At 32.5% G+C, this 23,177-nt stretch overlaps 1 protein-coding gene and 2 long non-coding RNA genes across 4 annotated transcripts in view; 2 read left to right on the top strand and 1 right to left on the bottom strand.

The window, feature by feature from the left end:
• The window catches only part of LOC142232072 (uncharacterized), a 31,361-nt gene extending 13,901 nt beyond the window's left edge, over positions 1-17,460 (top strand). Inside the window, exon 2 of the long non-coding RNA XR_012721008.1 lies at positions 17,207-17,460. This is a non-coding gene — a long non-coding RNA (uncharacterized LOC142232072). The remainder of the gene's footprint in view (positions 1-17,206) is intronic.
• Positions 6,796-23,177, bottom strand: part of LOC142232070 (calaxin) — a 40,039-nt gene continuing 23,657 nt past the window's right edge. The window contains exons 2-6 of one of the 2 annotated variants that reach the window (XM_075302781.1): positions 22,106-22,415; positions 14,486-14,603; positions 9,724-10,083; positions 9,217-9,366; positions 6,796-6,952 (exon numbers count right to left, since the gene is read on the bottom strand). In XM_075302781.1, the coding sequence (XP_075158896.1) occupies positions 9,247-9,366; positions 9,724-10,083; positions 14,486-14,603; positions 22,106-22,415 (908 nt within the window). In that variant the 3' untranslated portion in view covers positions 6,796-6,952; positions 9,217-9,246. Of the gene's footprint in view, positions 6,953-8,668; positions 9,367-9,723; positions 10,084-14,485; positions 14,604-22,105; positions 22,416-23,177 lie in introns of those variants that run through there. The other variant, XM_075302780.1, reaches the window with a different exon arrangement.
• On the top strand, positions 8,870-9,457 carry LOC142232071 (uncharacterized). Its single transcript, XR_012721007.1, has 2 exons — positions 8,870-8,997; positions 9,189-9,457. It is a non-coding gene; the product is annotated as an uncharacterized LOC142232071 (long non-coding RNA).

A 23,177-nucleotide genomic window follows, 5' to 3' on the forward strand; every position in this document is an offset into this window, starting at 1 on the left:
AATCTGAGCTAAGGATAGAGCCTCACAAGTTTCGAAAAAGTAACACACATTCATCCAAAGAATAACATGAATGTGTTCAATTTCATTATCGCCCTTCGTCTTCTCGCTGTTCCCATATATATAATATAGTTTCAATACGACAAGAATATCTTAAAAATTTTATAGAATTTCTGAGAAAGCAATTATTATATTAAAATGTCTGCAACTATTGAGTATGACGCATTCAATTTATTAGCCAATTGGTCTTGCTATTAAGGTACACAAACCGATTTAATATACCTTTGGGTGCATTGTACAAAACACATACGAGTATTCCGCACGTATGTGAGCTTTCTTATCAATAGTCGTTACCACTATTTTTACATTTATTAATCAAACGATAACGACAATTTAAAGAACAAACATTAAATTGCTGGCGAAACTCTGGGTGGACTTCATTTGTACTATTATTATTGTTTTTTTTTTTTTTTTTTTTGTGTAAAGACATGTCGTTAGTGTTGCACAATGGGATATTTGTAGCTGAATGACAAACATGTATATAATTCCCCTGAGGTTCAAGAGAGAACTGTTCTCATATCAAAGAGTTCAACCCGATTTCCATTTTAAGATGAAGGAAGCCACCGGGGTGCAATAGTTAGCTTGCATATAAAGGGTCAAAATTTTATTTCTGTACAAAATTTTATTTCGGTAGAAAGTTTTGATAAAATTTTAATTCTATAGAAAATTTTGTCAAAATTTTATTTCTATAGAAAATTTTGTCAAAATTTTATTTCTATAGAAAATTTTGTCAAAATTTTATTTCTATGGAAAATTTGCTCAACATTTTATTTCTATAGAAAATTTTGTCAAAATTTTATTTCTGTGGAAAATTTGCTCAACATTTTATATCTATAGAAACATTTTGCCAATATCTTATTGATAAAGAAAATTTTGTCAAAATTTAATTTCTATAAAAAATCTTGTCATAATTTTATTTCTATAGAAATTTTGTCACACTTTTATTTCTATAGAAATTCTGTCAAAATGTCATTTCTTTAGAAAATTTTGTCAAAATTTTATTTCTATAGAAAATTTCGTCAAAATTTTAGATTTGTAGAATATTTTGTCAAAGTTGTATTTCTATAGAAAATTTCGTCACAATTTTAGTTTTGTAGAAAATTTTGTCAAAATTGTATTTCTATCGAAAATGTTGTCAAAATTTTATTTATATAGAAAATTATTGTCAAAAATTTATATCTATAGAAAATTTTGTCAACATTTTATTTCTTAGAAAATTTTTTAAAATTTTATTTCTTAGAAAATTTTTTAAAATTTTATTTCTGTAGAAAATTTTGTCAAAATTTTATTTCGGTAGAAAATAATTATTGTTGTTTTTTGTATCTCAGCTTAAAGCCATGCATTGACTAAACTACAAGTGTAGCTTAACCAACAGAGGAAAAGTATGCTTGTCAAATTTATTTGGGCAAAGCCCTATAGACTGCAAGATGGTTGGATGTACAGCTGTTTCGGAATTACCACATTCCTCATCGGCATCCTCTACTTGCAGCAAAACTATCAACCAATTATCAGAATAAATTCGGGTAATTCACTCAACCCAAAGTGAACTACACTTGAACCTCCCGAAAAAGGGTTTGATAGTCGGCTACTGCCTAAACAAATTTGCCAGCATATCTCTTTTCCTTTGCCAAACTCAAATCATCGATTTGAATGTATTTGGCTGGGTTTGTTTTTGAGCATGCTTCCTCTATCTTCATTCGTTTTGTTTGTTATTGTTGGCTTCTCTTCAATCGTTATTGTTGTTTTTTTTTTTTATCTCAGCTTAAAGCCATGCATTGACTAAACTACAAGTGTAGCTTAACCAACAGAGGAAAAGTATGCTTGTCAAATTTATTTGGGCAAAGCCCTATAGACTGCAAGATGGTTGGATGTACAGCTGTTTCGGAATTACCACATTCCTCATCAGCATTTTTTTTGCTGCAAGTAGAGGATGCTGATGAGGAATGTGGTAATTCCGAAACAGCTGTACATCCAACCATCTTGCAGTCTATAGGGCTTTGCCCAAATAAATTTGACAAGTATACTTTTCCTCTGTTGGTTAAGCACACTTGTAGTTTAGTCAATGCATGGCTTTAAGCCGAGATCAAAAAAACAACAATAACGATTGAAGAGAAGCCAACAATAACAAACAAAACGGTAGAAAATAATTTTGTCAAAATTTTATTTCTATAAAAAATGTTGTCAAAATTTTATTTTTATAGAAAATTTTGCCAAAATTGTATTTCTCTACAAAACGTTATCAAAATTTTATTTATATATTTCTATATATTTTTTTTCTATATAATTTTGTCATAATTTTATTTCTATAGAAAATTTCGTCAAAATTTTAGTTTTGTAGAAATTGTTGCCAACATTTTATTTCTATAAAAAAATTTTGTCAAAATTTTATTTCTATACAAAAATTTTGTCAAAATTTTATTTCCATAAAAAAATGTTGTCAAAATTTTCTATAAAAATAAAATTTTGAAAAAAATTTCCATACAAATAAAATTATAACAAAATTATTTTCTACCGAAATAAAATTTTGACAAAGTCTTGTAGAGAAATAAAATTTTGACAAAATTTTCTACAGAAATAAAATTTTAAAAAATTTTCTATAAAAATAAAATTTTGACAAATTTTTCTATAGATATAAATTTTTGACAAATTTTCTATATAAATAAAATTTTGACAATATTTTCTATATAAATAAAATTTTGACAAGATTTTCTTCAAAACAAAAATTTGACGAAATTTTCTATAGAAATAAAATTATTTCTATAGAAAATTGTAAAATTTTTATACCCTGCGCCACACTGTGGAATAGGGAATTATACGTGAGTGCATATGTTTTAACACCCAGAAGGAGACGAGATAGGCACATGGTGTCTTTGGCAAAAATGCTCAGGGTGTGTCGATATAGTTATGTCCGTCTGTCTGTGAACACATTTTTGTGATCAAAGTCTAGGTCGCAGTTTTATTCCAATTCAATAGAAAATTTTGTCAAAGTTGTATTTCTATAGAAAATTTTGTCAAAATTTTAGTTTAGTAGAAAATTTTGTCAAAATTATATTTCTTTAGAAAATGTTGTCAAAATTTTATTTATATAGAAAATTTTGTCAAAAATTTATATCTATAGAAAATTTTGCCAAAATTTTATTTCTATAGAACATTTTTTAAAATTTTATTTCTGTAGAAAATAATTTTGTCATAATATTATTTGTATAGAAAATTTTGTCAAAATTTTTTTCTTATAGAATATTTTGTCAAAATATTATTTCTCTACAAAACTTTGTCAAAATGTTATTTCTATAGAAATTTTTGTCATAATTTTATTTCTATAGAAAAAGTTGTTAAAATTTTATTTCTATAGAAAATGTTGCCAACATTTTATTTCTATAGAAAATTTTGTCATAATTTTATTTCTATAGAAAATTTTGTCAAATTTTTATTTCTATAGAAAATTTTGTCATAATTTTATTTCTATAGAAAATTTTGTTAAAATTTTATTTCTATAGAAAATTTTGTTAAAATTTTATTTCTCTACAAAACTTTGTCAAAATGTTATTTCTATAGAAATTTTTGTCATAATTTTATTTCTATAGAAATTTTTGTCATAATTTTATTTCTATAGAAAATTTTGTCAAAATTTTATTTCTAGTTTTGTTAGTTGACCTATGGAATTTTACAATTTTGGGATTATTCGTTGGGCTTGAGGTCATGGACTAATGAAAGATGCTGGTGTTGTTGTTTTTCATTATTTTTTATTGAAATGTAATAGAGAGAAATTTTGAAAATCATCTCAGATTTCTATATTTGTTAAATGTACAGGAACGAAAATATAGTAAAAATTGTAAAAATGTCAAATAAAAAACAAAAGAAGCATTGTGATTTGAATAAATATTTTCAAAACATGTAGGTAAATTAAATACTTTTATATCGAAATTTTTTTGACAAATGCCAGATTTTTTGCAGGAAACTTTGAAATCCTTATTACGATAGAAGGAAGCTATGGTTTTTACTTTGTTATAAAAAGTACTCCTTTTGCAAAATTTTTAATCAAAGTAAAACTCTGGCTTCTGGGCCATAAAGTAGAGTAATAGCGCATATTATCAGTATCTTATAAGGTGGGGTTTTTCATTCCGTTTGTAACACATACAAATAACGAATTCTGACTATAGAAAGTATATATAGTCTTGATCAGGGAGAAATTATAAGACGATGTCTCTCTGTCTGGCTATCTGTTGTAATCAGGCTACTTCCATCAATAATGAACCTATAGTGCTGAAATTTTAACAGACACGTTTTTCTTCTACATGCAGGTCAATTTTGAAGATGGGACTACTTCGGCCTAAGTTTCGATTTTACTTCCATATGAACCGACCCCCGAATTGGGGTCTTCATGACATAGACATTAAAACTTTTATCCGATTTGCATGAAATTCAAAACGTAGAGGTACTTTTGGTCCATTAAAGGGTGTGCCGAATTTGGTGTGAGTCGGTCAATGTTTTGGTACTTTTTTCGAAACAAGTGGTATTGGTTCGGCATTGTTTTGAAATTCCAAATTGTGGAGTCTACACGTTAAATCTAAAGCACAAAGGTGCACAAAATTTTCCTCCAGAATACGTAGAATTTTATAAGGAATGTAGTCCTTCTAGACTCAAAATACAGACCCCACTTTGTTCAAATTTTGCAAAAAAATAAATTGTAAGGCCCTATCTCGCAAATATTAGATATATTCGCACACATACACAATCTTTTTATGGTAGTTTATAAGTTCTATCCAGCAAAGCAAAAATCATGAAAATCGGTGCATAATTGCGCGTTTGTCAAGTAACACTAAATTGCATACATCCGAGGTGTCCAACTTCCAACGTCTATAGACCAGCCCGTGAATCCACTAGGGACCTACAAACCTCTAAATATAGAGAAAAACATTTCAGCTTTGGCACAAAGAAAAAATTATGATGATATCTTAATCCATTAAAAAGTTACAGATTTATTTCCAAAAAAAAGCGATTTGGAACTACTTTAGTTTGGAAAATTTGAAAACAAATAATTATTTTTGTCATGACATATCTACAACTTTTACTCGAAAGAATTTGTCGAGTAACTTGTAGTAAAAAAATTTTAAAAGAGACATGCATTTTGACATTGTTCTCTTAAAATTGTTTACTACTTTTACTATTTTTTGGGGTTGAGGAACGGTTTCTAGTAAAAACTAGTAAAAGTAGTAACTAGTAGTACGTAAAGGAACACAACTATTAATTGTATTTACATTTTACAAAAAAAAAAATATTTCTATTGAAAATGTTGTCAACATTTTATTTCTATAGAAAATTTTCTAAAAATTTTATTTCTATACAAAACTTTGTTAAAATTTTATTTCGGTACAAAATAAATTTGTCATAATATTATTTCTATAGAAAATTTTGCCAAAATGTTATTCTTATAGAATATTTTGTCAAAATATTATTTCTCTACAGAACTTTGTCAAAATGTTATTTCTATAGAAAATGTTGTCAAATTTTTTTTCTCAAAAAACTTTGTCAAAGTGTTATTTCTATAGAAATTTTTTTTTACAAAATTTTATTTCTATAGAAAATTTTGTCAAAATTTTATTTCTAGTTTTGTTAGTTGACTTTTGGAATTTTACAATTTTGGATTATTCGTTTGGCTTGAGGGCATGGACTAATGAAAAATTCCGGTGTTGTTGTTTTTCATTACTTTTTATTGAAATGTTGCTGTTTTCGGATATTTCGATACACCATCGGTGATCATCTTCAGCGAGATATTATCTATAAATTGTAATAATTTAAATATTTAACAGTATTAACTTTTACAATGTTTAGCAACAAAAATATAACATTAATTGTATTTACATTTTACAAAAAAAAAAAATATTTCTATTGAAAATGTTGTCAACATTTTATTTCTATAGACAAGTTTGTAAAAATGTTATTTCTATAAAAAATTTTGTCAAAATTTTATTTCTATAGACAAGTTTGACAAAATTTTTGAATAGAAATAAAATTTTGTCAAAATGGTGCAGGGTATAATACAGTCGGCCCCGCACGACTTTAGACTTTCTATACTTGTTTATATTAAAACTTATGAACAGTGTTGACATTGGAATTCAGTATAAGAGAGAATTTGACAATAATGTTCCAAGGGAATTTTTGTTGGGATACTGGAATAAGATAGTATGGAAAATTCCTTGAAACCAAAATTTCAAATAAGATGATTTTTCACTAGAAAATATGTCAACCCGTTTCCGTTATAAACAAAGTTATTTTCATGGAGAATTAAATCGTTGGAATCTTAAAAACTGTTCGTTATAACCGGGGTATGTTATATGTTAAGTATTTTCAATCTTTATTAAAGATTCAAAAGTCGCTTTTTTTTACTAATAGAGTTTTTGCTTTTATTTAGACTTTATATTTTTAATCCAGCCACACTTAAGAAAAAGTTTACTTACGATTTTGATCTTCCCCTAAGGAGCCAAAGATGCGACTTCTTTAAAGTAAAGACATTTTTAGCGATCCATCTGGTTTTAAATCTAAGTTCAATAAATCTAAAACTAGGATACAGATCTTATTTACTTCTGTGCGCTCAAGAAAAAAAATATTGCAGATTCAAAAACAAATTCATAAGTACTAAACTTTTTTATTTTACAATTGCAATAAACTAAATTATATTTATTTATTAAAATATTTAAAACCATAATAAATTATTATATTAAATGAGATAGGTAATAACAATAAAGGTTTTCGACTTAAAACTAAATTATAGATTTATTTAAAATAAAATACAAACACATGCCACTGTGTCAGAACGAAAGGGTTGAGTTGATAAGATGGACAGATGGCAGAGCACATAAGTATGCACACATGTTGAACTAGTTGCCTGTAATGACTTGTAGAAAATATAAACAATGATAGACAGATAGTAAAGAACATGAAAGCTATACATACACTGTTAGAAAAATATGTTTTTCATATGTTCCGATATAAACAAAATGTGTTTCGGGCACGATTTTAAACCACAATATATTTAAGTGCGAACATGTAATGTTCCTAAACTAACACTAAATGTTTGGGACATCTATGTTAATATGTTAGAATATATTATGTTTGGGGCATCAATGTTTCATAAAAATCATATGTGTGAATACAAACATATATAAATTTACAAATTTCGACTAAACATACATATGTTGTGATATTTTATTCAAAGCGACAGAGAGAGTATAGAGAGAAATAGAGATGGAAACCGGGAGAGTTGACGAAAGATATCAATATAACACAGCAAAAGAGTCAAAAGAGAACAATTTCTGTGAAACCGCTTGTATGTTGTTTCGGAAAACTGTTTTATGATAAGGCCAAAAATTTGATATGTTTAAGTCTAAATATTATTTAATTTGAATAAAGAGAATATACATTCTGAACCAAGAGAATAGACATTTGAAAAACAAACAGCTTATGTTTTCGCCTTGAGAGCAGCATTTTATGTATGTGTGGACATGTGTTTTGTTTATCATTTTGGCATTATGGGCACAATTTTTTTCTTGGTTCGTTAAAAGAAATCAGGGGTCTTCATAAAAATAACGAAATGGCACTATACTCTTTTTAGAGTTGGGACAGTAAAATGAAATAAGGAGGAAATAGTGAAAAATTACACAGTAAAATGTAAAAAAACAAACTTTAGTTCCTCTTTATTAAAAAGTAGTCCACGAGGAGTTGACGGACACCATCAAATATAAAAGCGGGCATTAAGTTCGAGTTTTACAGCTAAAACAATTTAAAAAGTTTATTTTCTTTAAAATGAATTATTAAAGAAAAATAAAAGGAATTTTAGAGTGATGGTGTTAAATGCTAGTAAAAAACTGTTCACTCCTAAATAAATTTATGTTTATATAATAAAATTATGTATGTATGTTTATACTCGACTCCACGTTCTTCTTTTGTTAGTTTTTGAATTCCTTCCAAATTTTAAAGTTTTGTACAAAAACAGTTTTTTATTACAAAAGATTGTTATTTTGCAATAAAAAATAATATTTTATCCAAAAATCAGTCAATTTCGTTTATATCAAGCACTGTTACTGACTATAAATCTTTAATAACACACATTTCGAAGTTTCATTAAAAAAAATTAATATAGTATAAATATAAATGTGTAAATTAAAAAAAAAAAAAACAAAAAAAAAATGTTCGGTCGGAGCAGGGATTGAACCCACGACCCTTTGCATGCAAGGCAGACATGCTAACCACTGCTCCACGTGGCAAACAAATGTATGTTTCTGTTAAATAATGTTATGTTTACATGGGCTCGTGGGCGCTGCAAACTATGCTATATAAATGTAACTTAAAACGATAATTATCTACTGGTGACTATAACAGCTACGTAGCCCAGTGGATAGTGTGTTGGCTTACAAACTGTATGGTCCTCGGTTCGATTCTCCGTGCAGGCGAAAGGTAAAATTTAAAAAATTTATAAAAGTGAATAATTTCTTCAACATTATTTGTATTACAGAGAAAGGTTCCAATAACTAAAAAATTTCGTGGAAGTGAAATTTACGAGTATGTTAGGGAATGAGCACAATCGTGTTTGGGAAAAATTCTTCCAAGCATATAATATTTTTGGCTCAAAATGCTTCCAAACATATAATATGTTCACATAAAACAAACATATTAATGTTTCGGCAGTATGCAATAATATATGTGCTTCCTGCAAAATATGTTTGGAACATATGTTAAAGAAGCGATTTTTTTTGAGGGTGTATGTGCCGTGTCCACATGATAACAATTTAAGTAACAGTCAGAGAGATGACACATATAGTAAACAGAGCACATTGTAGTACATCAAAATTACGTTACGTCGAAATATTTCGATAGACGAAGCTAATTCCGAAGATTGTTGCCACCTCCATAGCCTGAATCAAACAATTTACTCAAATTACTGTTGGTATTTTTCATAAATATTTAAATAATTTTGGTGTTTTAGTTTTCTTTTATTTAAAACTATTCTCCCAATCTCGCTTTCCCACACTCTCCCTCTATCTCTCTTGCCTGACACACTCTCGCTCGCTGTTTTTTTCTTCTTTTACTTAAAACTACTCTCCCAATCTCGTTCTCTACCTCTCTCCTTCTAGCTCTCTTATCTGACACATGCTTGCTTACTTGGGTGCGGATGGTTAACGGAAATTTGCCCTAAACTTGCAACGTTGAGAAAAACGATACAATTGCACTATCTGTGGGTAGACACTGGCCAAATGCTTCGATTAGCAACGGTTGAGCTGATACAGTAGCCATAAAATCTTCCAAGGAAACCTAAGAGAGATATATATGTTATGATATGAATGCAATCAATATTACAAATATTAGATTTCAGAAATAAACAAAAGGAAAATGCAAATGAAAATCTGTAAAGGTATAAGAGAAGTACTATGTTCAGTTTTCAAGCTGAAAACCAGCTTGTTTTCACAGTTATTGTTTTAAATCAACTAATTTAGAAATATAAAATGTAACACAATCAATGCTTGGGATCTTTGCCATCCATAATGTGACAAGACTTGATACTTAATATTTAATTTAGTGTTTTGGTGGAAAATCGGAACACAGTACTCACCTATACTAAAAAAATATTGTCGTGAGCTTTCGAAATTAAAGATTATCCTATACAATTACCTTGCCATCTTTATCAACATCGAATTTCTTTAAAACAATCTCCACCAAATCCTTAACACCCTCATCGGGATCCTCATCTTGTGGTTGTTTAATTAAACAGTTCCTCAGTAATGTAAACATTTCATCTTTCGTTATATATCCATCACCATTTAAATCGTAGACACGAAAACAAAAACCAGCCCTCTCAACGGGATTGCCACGCAAGAAGGTCGATAGACCAATAAGCCATCCTTCAAGGCGTATGGGAAGACCCTCATGTGCTTTATCCCAACTACAGAAAATACGTTCCATCAATATTTCTTCGGTGACAATATCGAAAGTACTGTGGAGTAATTCACGAAAAACAATTCGATCGATACCCTGAAAATGAGATTAAATCAAGCAATAATTAAAAATATATAGCATACATATACTGAAAAATTATGGAGTTATAAACGTTTTTTTTTATTGTATTCGTTTTTTATTATTTTTGTAATTGAAACAATTACAAAATTAATTGAAATTGAAACAATTACAAAATTAATTGAAATTGAAATGTTGATTCCAAAACTCCACTTATTTTTAAATTCAAAACGTTTTTAATAAAAAATTAAAAAAAAAACATAATTTTTATACCCACCACCAAATAATGGTGACGGGGGTATAATAAGTTTGTCATTCCGTTTGTAACACATCGAAATATCGATTTCCGACTATATAAAGTATATATATTCTTGATCAGGGAGAAATTTTAAGACGATATAACGATGTCTGTCTGTCTGTCTGTCTGTCTGTCTGTTGTAATCACGCTACAGTCTTCAATAATGAAGCAATCGTGCTGAAATTTTGCACAAACTCGTCTTTTGTCTGCAGGCAGGTCAAGTTCGAAGATGGGCTATATCGGTCCAGGTTTTGATATAGTCCCCATATAAACCGACCTCCCGATTTGGGGTCTTGGGCTTATAGAAATCGTAGTTTTTATCCAATTTGCCTGAAATTTGAAATCCAGAGGTATTTTATGACCAGAAAGAGGTGTGCCAAAAATGGTGAGTATCGGTCCATGTTTTGGTATGTCCCCAAATAGACCGATCTCCCGATTTTACTTCTTGGGCTTATAGAAACCGCAGTTTTTGTTCAATTTACCTGAAATTGGAAATCTAGAGGTATTACAGGATCACAAATACGTGTGCCAAAAATTGTGAGTATCGGTCCATGTTTTGGAATGGTCCCCATATAAAACGACCTCCCGATTTGGGGTCTTGGGCTTATAGAAATCGTAGTTTTTATCCAATTTGCCTGAAATTTGAAATCTAAAGGTATTTTATGACCATAAAGAGGTGTCCCAAAAATGGTGAGTATCGGTCCATGTTTTGGTATAGCCCCCATATAGACCGATCCCCGATTTTACTTCTTGGGCTTATAGAAACCGCAGTTTTTATTCAATTTACCTGAAATTGGAAATCTAGAGGTATTACAGGACCACAAATACGTGTGCCAAAAATTGTGAGTATCGGTCCATGTTTTGGTATGGTCCCCATATTAAACGGCCTCCCGGTTTGGGGTCTTGGGCTTATAGAAACCGTAGTTTTTATCTATTGGAAATCTAGAGGTATTTTAGGAACATAAAGAGGTGTGCCAAAAATGGTGAGTATCGGTCCATATTTTGGTATAGCCCCCATATAGACCGATTTCCCGATTTTACTTCTTGGGCTTCTAGAATCCGAAGTTTTTATCCTATTTGCCTGAAATTGGAAATCTAGAGGTATTTTCGGGTCATAAAGAGGTGTGCCGAAAACGGTGAGTATCGGTCCATATTTTAGTGTAGCCCCCATAGGAACGATCTCCCGATTTTACTCCTTGGGTTTCTAGAAACCGTAGTTCTTATCTGATTTGCCTGAAATTGTAAATATTCTCACAAAGACGTGTATCGGATTAAGTTTTTATCGGTCCATTTGGTAATGCCTCCATATAGACCGACTTCACTTCTTGAGGGTGTAGAAGAGAAGGCGCACTGATCATGAAAATTGCTTGAAACTCAATGTAAAATTTCCCGATTTTACTTCTACAGATTTAAGATTTCAAATCAAGACGTTATTTTATAATTTTCTTGCACACTTACAAGAGATGTTAATGATTCCTCTAACATTATAAATCCAGAATCTGATATAGTCCTCATAGGTGAAATCTTTAAATTTATCTTCGGGAAGTGTCCTCAAGCCCTCCTAAACCCTAATATTTGGTTTATGGTGGTGGGTATTTAAGATTCGGCCCGGCCGAACTTACTGCTGTATATACTTGTTTTAACTGACTTAGTCTTCCGAGATTGATTAAAAAGTTAATTGTATCAATTATTTTTTCATTAAATTTAAAAAAAAATTCAAACATTGACTTAATTAACTTAAAGTTTCTATCTTGATTAAAAAGTTAATTGTATCAATTAATTTATTAATTGAAAATATTTTCAACTTTCGTAAAGTGACGTTTCTTCGCTATTACGCATTTATTGTGATTAATTTATCCAATAAATTGAAAATAAAATCAATGTAGGGTCAAAATAATAGCACTAGAAATTATTTATTGCTATTTGAACCATTTTTGCATTAAAAATGTAAAATATCCCTTAGTTTCTCTCTACGGCTTTAAACAGCTGATGCCAGTGTTGCGCAATTTTGTACATTTTCTGAATAATAGTCTTGTGTCGTTCCAGAAAGAACGAGTTCGAATGAAGTGTTCACCAAATGGAACGACCGGTACTAAAGGGTGATACGGTCAAAATTTGGTCAATATAAACTTGACGTATTTCTTTCAATTTTGCATTTAAAAACCTGAACACCCCTCATTTTGAAGGTGTGTGTGTGTAGAATGTTGCTCCTATTTAGATTTTGGAATTCACTCTTCAGTTGTCAAAATGCCGTCCAAGCAAGAAGAGCAGCGTATCAAAATTTTGCTCGCGCATTGCGAATATCCGAGCTACTCGCACGCAAAGCTGGCAAAATCGCTAAAAGTTGTCAAATCAACCGTTACAAATGTAATTAAAGTGTTTGGGGAACGTTTGACGACAGCCAGGAAGTCTGGATCGGGGGGAAATCGAAAACCGGAAGCCGCTGAGACGACAAAGAGAGTTGCCGGTAGTTTCAAGCGAAACCCTAACCTCTCTCTCCGAGATGCCGCAAATAAGCTGGGTGTATTGTCTACAACAGTGCATCGAGCCAAACAACGAGCCGGACTATCGACTTACAAGAAGGTAGTGACTCCAAATCGCGATGATAAACAAAATACGACGGCCAAAGCGCGATCCCGGAGGCTGTACACGACGATGCTGACGAAGTTTGACTGCGTGGTAATGGACGACGAAACCTACGTCAAAGCCGACTACAAGTAGCTTCCGGGACAGGAGTTTTATACGGCAAAAGGAAGGGGAAAGGTAGCAGATATTTTCAAGCACATAAAACTGTCAAAGTTCGCAAAGAAATATCTGGTTTGGCAAGCCATCTGTACCTGTGGCTTGAAAAGCAGCATTTTCATAGCTTCCGGGACTGTCAACCAAGAAATATTGGGTGAAAGAGTGTTTGTATAAACGTCTGCTGCCTTTCCTGAAGAAACACGGTTGTTCCGTACTGTTTTGGCCGGATTTGGCATCTTGCCATTACGGTAAAAAGGCCATGGAGTGGTACGCCGCCAACAACGTGCAGGTGGTTCCCAAGGACAAGAACCCTCCCAACACGCCAGAGCTCCGCCCAATTGAGAAATACTGGGCTATTGTCAAGCGGAACCTAAAGAAGACCAAAAAAAATGCTAAGGACGAGCAGCAGTTCAAGGCAAACTGGCTTTCTGCGGCGAAGAAGGTGGACAAGGTGGCTGTACAAAATCTGATGGCAGGTGTCAAGCGTGAGGCCCGGCAATTCGGATTTGGAAAAGCGAAAGCCTAACTGAATATTTTTCCTGAATTTTATACTAATTGAACTTGAAAAATAAATTTAATTTGATTTTTTAAATAAACAATTTCACCGATTTACACGCGTTTTCCCTTGACCAACTTTTGACCGTATCACCCTTTAGTTCTGTCACTTTCGTACCTATAGTTCCATACACACAAAAAAAATTTTTCTGATTCAATTACGAAATTAATAGATCCTATTAATGTTTTAATTGAAATGTTTTCAATCACAGAAATGATAGTATCAATTAAAAAATTTATTGATCCAATTAAAAAATTAATTCATACTATTAATTTGTGTTATTGATTTTTATATCAATTTAATAAAAATTTATTCAATTAAATTTTTAATTGAATTTTTTTAAAACTCAAGATTTTAATTGAAAAAATTTTCGTTAATTTTTGTTTCTGTGTAGTTTCTTTTCGCTTTAAAAATATATCCAATACAGAATAGTATAAACAACTTTTGTATTTCTTCACATCAACGTGCTTCTTCTTCTTCCACTACTTGCATGTGAAAGAGAGACAACAGTTGAATGATTGAATTTATTCAAAGGAACTAAATGGAACGAAGGAACGATATAAAGACTCTACGAGTAGTTCTTCTGATGGTAGTAGACGACAGTGATGGCAAATATTAAAACCGGTACGAATTATTAGAACGAGATGGAACAAAGAAACGATTTAAAGGAACTAGTTCCTTTCTAAAAAAGGAACGAAAAGTCCGAATCACTACGGTGTTGCCCAAGACTACTGAATCATCGCGTAATGTGTTTTCTTTTAGTCCCTCACGTCTAATCAAGACGTCCAATACTAAAACAAAACCTAATACAAATAAATAATTACCTCTTGCGTTTGTGGTTTCGCTATGGCTCCTGCTGGGCCAGATGCTAGAGATTTTGCAGCATATTGATTGTTTGCAACTAATTTACGATAGATGCGAAAAAGGGCTTCTATTTCATCTCTGAAATTGTAATAAAGATGGATTTTTTATTTAATACAATATCTAATAAAATATTTATTTTTATTCTTTATTAAAATAAGTAAACAAATATTGGCATCTGTATAGTCCTGGCTTTGCGCCAAATGACTTCCTTTTATTCCCGTAAGTAAAAAATAAAAGAAGAGGTCAACGTTTTTCGAAATCTGAAGAAGCGGTTAATGCGTTCAGAACACATGTTTTGTAGATACCTCAATCAGAGTGACAAAAGTGATTCGACAATTAGACAAACGCATGTAAAAGTGTATATACCTTAATGAGGAATATTTTGAAAAAAAATAATAAAGCCATTTTCCATTATTAATATTTGTTTTTGTTGTTGCAACAGTTTATTGTGATTTCATCCATTTTTATGTTATACGCTTTGGTACTTCAGTTTGTGGCCAGATCGAGGAACTCTGCGACTAAGGTGGGATGCGTCCAGAGTGACCTGGCGGTAAGTCGGGTTGGTTTAGCTGGGCAAGAGAAAAGATGACGCGCGTCGTGTGGCCCTTGGTTCCAAATAGGACATACGTCAGCTACGCTGCTATCAATCACTGATAAATAGGAATTGAGGCGGCTGCACTTGCCTGATCTTAACTGGGTCAAAACTACCCTAGTCTGCCGTGGGAGGTCTCTTTCCTCCGGTGCTATGGGCGGTGGACGGACTCCGAGAACAGGATTAACCTTGTAGCTTCTCACCGCTTAAGCTACAGTATCCTCATGAATCCTGTTCAAACCTGCCTCGTACGCTGCTTGATCTAGAGGTTCTCTTTTGTAGCGCTGGATCTCGCACTCTAGATTATGTATATCAACCCTTACGTTCCTGCGTGGTGGTTGTGCACAACCCAGGAGATACTGCTTTGACAACATGTAGTTGTGTCTTCGCACAGGGATGATCTTTGTCTCCACATAAAGGTGATCCAGGGGTGTGCTGCGGAGACACCCAGTCGCAGTTCTAAGGGCAGCGTTCTGACAGGTATGAATGTTATTCCACTGCTTATCACTAGTCTGCGGTGTCCACACTGGCGCTGCATAGTTTACCACTGACCGGCCAATTGCCTTATAGGTAGTTAACAAGGTTTCTTTGTCCGCACCCCAAGTACTGCCGGCAAGTGACTTGAGGACCTTGTTTCTACCACGGAGCTTATTACAAATTGCAGTGGCATGGGCAGACGACCTGAAAAGGCAGTCGTATTCAGCATATAATTCAGCACCCAACGTTTCACTCCTGCCGGTAGGGACGTATTTTCGATGTCCTCAAATAATGTGGCATGGTTGACCGTATCGAAATATTTTTGGTAAATTTGGAACCCATTTCCAGATCGGAGAACTTTCACGAGTACCTCCTGAAAATATGCAAAGAAAATTTACGATAGTAGGTGCAATAGATTATAGAGGTGAGCGCGTGACACACCCAGAAAAAAGTGCCTTCTAAACTAAAGGGAAAAATGTTCATCAATTTAGTTTAGCCATTTTATTTCCATTAAGTTAAATTTTTGTGTGAAATAATAAAATTTACTTGTTTCAGTAAAAAAATCCTAAAATGAAAGCAGTTAGGAATAGTTCATTAACTAGAATAAGGCATGGAATTTTACTAATACTGTTTTCTTCGCTGGGTGTAAGAATTTACTACTGAACAAGAAAATTTTATTCACTGATAATAAAGCATTCGTAAAAATAAACAAAAACCGAACTAAAAACAAGTTTCCTCAAATTTAGTAAAATTTCCTTTAAAACGATAATTCTAAATTCCTTTATTATAGAAAGCTTATCATACATACGAATAACATTTGGCATAGAAAAATATTTTAGTTCATTCGTACTAAGAAGTATTCAATCCTTTCAAAACTTAAGGAAACACACTGAAAAAAATATTGTCGTGAGGTCAAAGATTTCATGCCTTTAAAATACGAATACAAATTTTGCTTAGCATAGAAGACGCATTTCTCTAAAATAAAGTTATTTTCCTTGTCCAAAAGTCGATAAACTTTTCAATGAAGTCGTATTGTCCTTATAATTAAGCGATTTGACTTAAAAATGGGTATCTTAACAAGAAAGAAAAAATTTATAGGCTAAGGTCAACTTGACTTTAATAATTCAGAAAAATTCTTTAAATTTAATGAAATTGTCTTTAAATTTGTTGTCTTTTTGCATCTTGACTACAAAGCAAAAAATCGTTCAAATATAGGACATGTTTTTCAAAACTTTATTTTAAAGAAGTTTTTTACTTCAAACATAGCATAATTTCTACTGGAAGTCGAGTCCTAATTTGGAAAATAAAGTTGCCGTTAACTCGTTTTTAAAGTACTTTGATAGTATATGAAGAAAAAAAGCTGAGAAAGCGAAAAATTAAAATTTGCTTCCTAGAAACAAGTACACAAAACCTAAATTTAAAAGAGAATTGTGTCTTAAAAGTATCCTTACTTGTATTCTCCGCTTCTTTGGCTCGGAATCAATACCAAATTTTTTAAAGTAAAGACAAAATCTTAGGAACCGAGTATGCTTTTTTTTCAGTGCACACTTGTTAGAATATAGGAAATTTTCCTTTTGTGAAAAAATTGGTTTATGATTTTTTATATTTGTAGGTATTGAAATTGCAAAAGGAGGACAAAATCGTTAGGCAGCAACTTATTAAAATTGAAAGGTACAAGAAGAAGAAAAATGCGGTTTACCGTTGATAACTTTACATGGAATTTGGAAACAGTGGAATAATAAACTAATATTTCAAGGCCAGTCGATGCTGTTGATTTTAAATAAGTATATTTAATATATTAATAAAACATGTATTTTATTGAAACAAAATGCTTATATAAATAAATAAATTGTATTTAAAAATGAAGGTAAGCAGTTCTAATTTTGAATTAAAAGGTTTACCACAAATATGTAAGAATTGTCCAAATGAATGAAAAAAGTTCAATAAAATCAATCTATATATGAATTCAATTCAGTTAAATTTTTCATTCTGTAGGAAAATGTTTACTAATATATGAAATGCATTCTATCTAATTTCTACGAAAATCACATCGTTCAAAAAAATAAAAATGTCTTTGGCGCTATACGAAGTTCAACTTTCTTCACAATGAGTTCATTTTAACTTAAAGAAGGCGTCACTTTTTTTCTAGGTGCACCAACCAGTCGTTACACGCGTGATTCATGATGTTTAGACACTTTTTCCTTAATTTTTTTATACTGTAATATTTTTTGGTAAATTTGGAACCCAATTCCAGTTCGCAGAACTTTCACGAGTTCCTCCTCGAAATATGCAAAGAAAATTTACGATAGTAGGTGCAATAGATTGTAGAGGTGTGCGCGTGACACAAACCTGTCGTGACATGAGTGATTCATGCGTGAATCACGTGAGGCGTGAACCTAATCTGAAGCAACTTTCGTGAATGTGCGTGAATGGGACTAAAACAAATATGTCGTGCGTGAGCGTGCCTGAGAAATAAACTCGGTTCGTGAATGTGCGTGAATAAAATTTTTGCAAAATCAGGCTCACGAAAAAAAATCAAGATTTAATTCTTTCTGATGTGGTAACTGAATTTTATTTATCTGTCGAACTATATCTTATTTATATGTTTTGTTACCTTTGGTCTTTCTCGGTTGGAAAATGTCGTGAGTCACGTTAATTGTCGTGAATCGTGCGTGAGTCTTTAAAAGTAGTTAGTTCGTGAGCGTGCATGAGTACTGGTTTTCATTTCGTCAACGTGCGTGAGTGTGAGTGGCTACCAAACGTATCGTAAGTGAGTGTGCGTGAATTAACATTTTGCTTCTTGAATGTGAATGAAATTTCACTCACGCGCACACCTCTAATAGATTGCGCCCTTGAAAAGTCAATCCCTAGGAGTGATTTTTGGATGAACTGGAGATAAAATTGTTGTTGTTTATGTCTAATTAAAAAAAAACAAGTATATACGGCCGTAAGTTCGGCCAGGCCGAATCTTATGTACCCTGCACCATTGATTGCGTAGAAACTTCTACGAAAGAATGTCATCCACAATCAAATTACTTGGGTTGTGGTATCTTAAAACTTCTTAACATCGTTTTATAAATTGTGAGTTAGTCCATACGTGGTTCATATTAGACAAAAAAGGTAAGTCTACAAATAATTACGAATGGATATGGACTTTTTGCACGATACGTAGAGAGCCAGAATTTAAATGTGGGGGTCGCTTATATGGGGGCTATATATAATTTTGAACTTGATATGGACCAACTTTTGTGTGATTGGGGATCGATTTATCTGAGGGCTATATATAACTATAGACCGATATGGACCTAGTTAGACATGGTTGTTAACGGCCATATACTAGCACAATGTACCAAATTTCAACTGACACGGTTGAAATTTGCTTCCCCAAGAGGCTCCAAAACCAAATCTCGGGATCGGTTTATATGGGGGCTATATATGATTATGGACTGATATGGACCACTTTTGGCATGGTTGTTAAATATGTTATCATATACTAGCACCACGTACCAAATTTCAACCAGATCGGATGAATTTTGCTTCTCTGGGGATCGGTATATATGGGAGCTATACATAATTATGGACTAATATGAACCAATTCTCTCATGGTTGTTGGATAGAATATACTAACATCACGTACCAAATTTCAACCGAATCGGATGAATTTTGCTCTTCCAAGGGGCTCCGGAGGTCAAATCTGGGGATCGGTTTATATGGGGCCTATATATAATTATGGACCGATTTCGACCAATTTTTGCATTTGTGTTTGAGGCCATATATTAACACCACGTACCAAATTTGAACTGAATCAGATGAATTTTGGTCCTCCAAGAGGCTCCGGAAGTCAAATCTGGTGATCAGTTTATCTAAGGGCTATATATAATTATGGACAGATATGGACCTATTCTGGCATGGTGGTTGGAGACCATATACTTACAACATGTACCAAATTTCAGGCTGATCGTATGAAATTTGCTTCTCTTAGAGGCTCCGCAAGCCAAATCGGGGGATCGGTTTATATGGGGGCTATATATAATTATGGACCGATGTGGACCAATTGTTGCATGGTTATTAGAGATCATATACTAAAACTATGTACCAAATTCCAGCCGGATCGGATGAAATTTGCTTCTCTTAGAGGCTCCGCAAGCCAAATCGGGGGATCGGTTTATATGGGGGCTATATATAATTATGGACCGATGTGGACCAATTTTTGCATGGTTATTAGAGATCATATACTAAAACTATGTACCAAATTTCAGCCAGATCGGAAGGAATTTGCTTCTCTTAGAGCATTCGCAAGCCAAATTTGGGGGTCCGTTTATATGGGGGCAATACGTAAAAGTGGACCGTATGGCCCATTTGCAATACCATCCGACCTACATAACAACTACTTGTGGCAAGTTTCAAGTAGATAGCGTGTTTCGTTCGGAAGTTAGCGTGATTTCAACAGACGGACAGACGGATGCAATATTTCGTTGTGTTACAAACGGAATGACAAAGTTAATATACCCCCCCCCACCCCATCCTATTCTGGAGGGTATAAAAATGATTTGCACAGTAAAACTGATATAAATGCATTCAATTGGTACATTTTTCATAAAAAGTGTGCCACCTAATCAAAATCAGTGTGCCATCTTTTATAGTGATTGACACTTGTTTATACAATTTTTTAGAAATTCTCAACGATAACACAGTGGGAAAGTAATTTTATGAAGTTACACGCATGCAGCTGGTACAATGGCATCCAATTTAGCTATAAATTACCCAGCAAAAAAATTTGGAAGTTCTTCCAAAGGCACAAAATTTGGAAGTTCTTCCAAAGGCCAGAAGATGTATTCCCAATGTTGTTCTTTATTTTAACTACACAGGAAGTTCTTTTCATTTAATTTTTTATAACATGCTTTTTTCATATTTTTAATGGGTAATTTTAACTTTTTTTGTTTCAAATTGGTTAAAAACATTTTAAAAATTCATAAAATTGTACAAATTATTTAAATTTTGTCAAAAAAACTGCTAAATCCAATCTGAATAAATTGTGAATCCTAAATAACAGGTTGGCTGATAAGTCCCCGGTCTAATAAAGAAAAACACATTTTTTTTGTCAAAATTCGTTTTTATTATTCAACATAGTTCCCTTCAAGAGCGATACAACGATTATAACGACCTTCCAATTTTTTTATACCATTTTGGTAGTACTCCTTCGGTTTTGTCTCAAAATAGGCCTCAGTTTCGGCGATCACCAAATTTTTTCCCTGCGAGCATCCTTTTGAGGTCTGAGAACAAGAAAAAGTGGCGGGGGCCAGATCTGGAGAATTCGAAGCCCAATTCATGAATTTTTGCCATCGTTCTCAATGACTTGTGGCACGGTGCGTTGTCTTTTTTCTTCTTCATATGGGGCCGTTTTGCCGCGATTTCGACCTTCAAACGTTCCAATGACGCCATATAATAGTCACTTTTGATGGTTTTTCCCTTCTCAAGATAATCGATAAAAATTATTCCATGCGCATCCCAAAAAACAGAGGCCATTACTTTGCCAGCGGACTTTTGAGTCTTTCCACGCTTCGGAGACGGTTCACCGGTCGCTGTCCACTCAGCCGACTGTCGATTGGACTCAGGAGTGTAGAGATGGAGCCATGTTTCATCCATTGTCACATATCTATGGAAAAACTCGGACGTATTACGAGTTAACAGCTGCAAACACCGCTCAGAATCATCAACACGTTGTTGTTTTTGGTCAAATGTGAGCTCGCGCGGCAACCCTTTTGCACAGAGCTTCCGCATATCCAAATATTGATGAATGATTTGACCAACACGTTCCCTTGATATCTTTAAGGCCTCTGCTATCTCGATCAACTTCATTTTACGGTCATTCAAATCATTTTGTGGATTTTTTTTGATGTTTTCGTCGGTAACCACCTCTTCCGTTCCGCGTTCACCGTCCTCCGTGCTCATTTCACCACGCTTGAATTTTGCATACCAATCAATTATTGTTGATTTCCCTGATGCAGAGTCCGGAAACTCATTATCAAGACAAGTTTTTGCTTCCACCGTATTTTTCCACTTCAGACAACAGTATTTTATCAAAACACGAAATTCCTTTTTTCCCATTTTTTCACAATAACAAAAGTTGCTTCACAAAAGACGCTCTATCTCACAAACTAATTGACTTACAGACGTCAAATTTTGACTCGAATCATTTGAAGGTTGGTACTATATAAAAATAATATGCATTTAATACTAGCGACGCCATCTATGTGTCAGACCGGGGACTTATCAGCCAACCTGTTACTTAAGGTTTCAGACAAGCGTTAGAATCCATTAAAAATTATAAAAAATTATAAAAAATTATAAAAATTATTTATTTGACAAAATATCACAGAAATTTTTTTAATTACATCCAAAACATTGAATTCGGATGATGTCCTTTTTTGTATAGAATTTTTACACTTTTTTTGTTATTTTACATTTTATGAAATTCCTCAGCTGTAAATTAAATCGAAATAATACTTACTTTGTAAATCGTGTTTTCTTCTTTAATTGCTCCAATAGTTTAGGATTAATTTTAGCACTTGATTCGTCCATTTTGGTCTTTCTGGTCCGGCGTCTGCTACTATCTGATGTTTTCGAATTACTGGAGTTACGTTTGCCGCTGGCTAAAAATGCTGTTACCGTTCTTATTATGACTGTATTAACATTCCTTCGATTTTCAGTAGCACCGCCTCCTCCGCCCCCACCACCCGCTCGATTTGCATTGTTGCTGTTGTTATTATTGACACCTTGGGGTGTGGGTCCGCTGTTGACACCCGTTTTAGACTTGGTTGCTAATGGTGGAAAATAGTAAAGGTAAAATGGGAACACATACGTGTATAAGTGAAAACAATCAAGGAGTTTTTGCATAGACCAAATAGGGATGTCGGTGATAATTTTCTGGGATTTTAATGCAATTGTAAAAAAAAACTTTTTTCCTCAAAAATTTATTCAGTCAGATTGAAAAACTTATTCTATAAAAAAACTTTATAGAAATTCTTAAATTCAGCCTGGTTGAAGGCTGAATTTAAGAATTTCTATAAAAATTTTATTCCGCCTGGCTGAATTTAAGTTTCTCTATAAAAAAATTATTCAGCCAGGCTCAATTTACGTGTTTCTATAATAAAAATTATTCAGCCAGGCTGAATTTAATTTTTTATATAAAAAAATAATTCAGCCAGGCTGAATTTAATTTTTTATATAAAAAAATAATTCAGCCAGACTGAATTTAAATTTTTCTATAAAAAAATTATTCAGCCAGGCTGAATTTAAATTTTTCTATAAAAAAATTATTCAGCCAGACTCAATTTACGTGTTTCCATAATAAAAATTATTCAGCCAGGCTGAATTTAAATGTTTCTATAAAAAAATAATTCAGCCAAGCTGAATTTAAGTTTCTCTATAAAAAAATATTATTCAGCCAGGCTCAATTTACGTGTTTCTATAATAAAAATTATTCAGCCAAATTTAAATTTTTCTATAAAAAAAAGTAATTCAGCCAGACTGAATTTAGGTTATTCTAAAAAAAACTTTATTCAGTCACGCGGAAATAAAGT

This window comes from Haematobia irritans, chromosome 3, assembly GCF_050003625.1.
Source record: "Haematobia irritans isolate KBUSLIRL chromosome 3, ASM5000362v1, whole genome shotgun sequence".
Lineage (NCBI taxonomy): Eukaryota > Metazoa > Arthropoda > Insecta > Diptera > Muscidae > Haematobia > Haematobia irritans.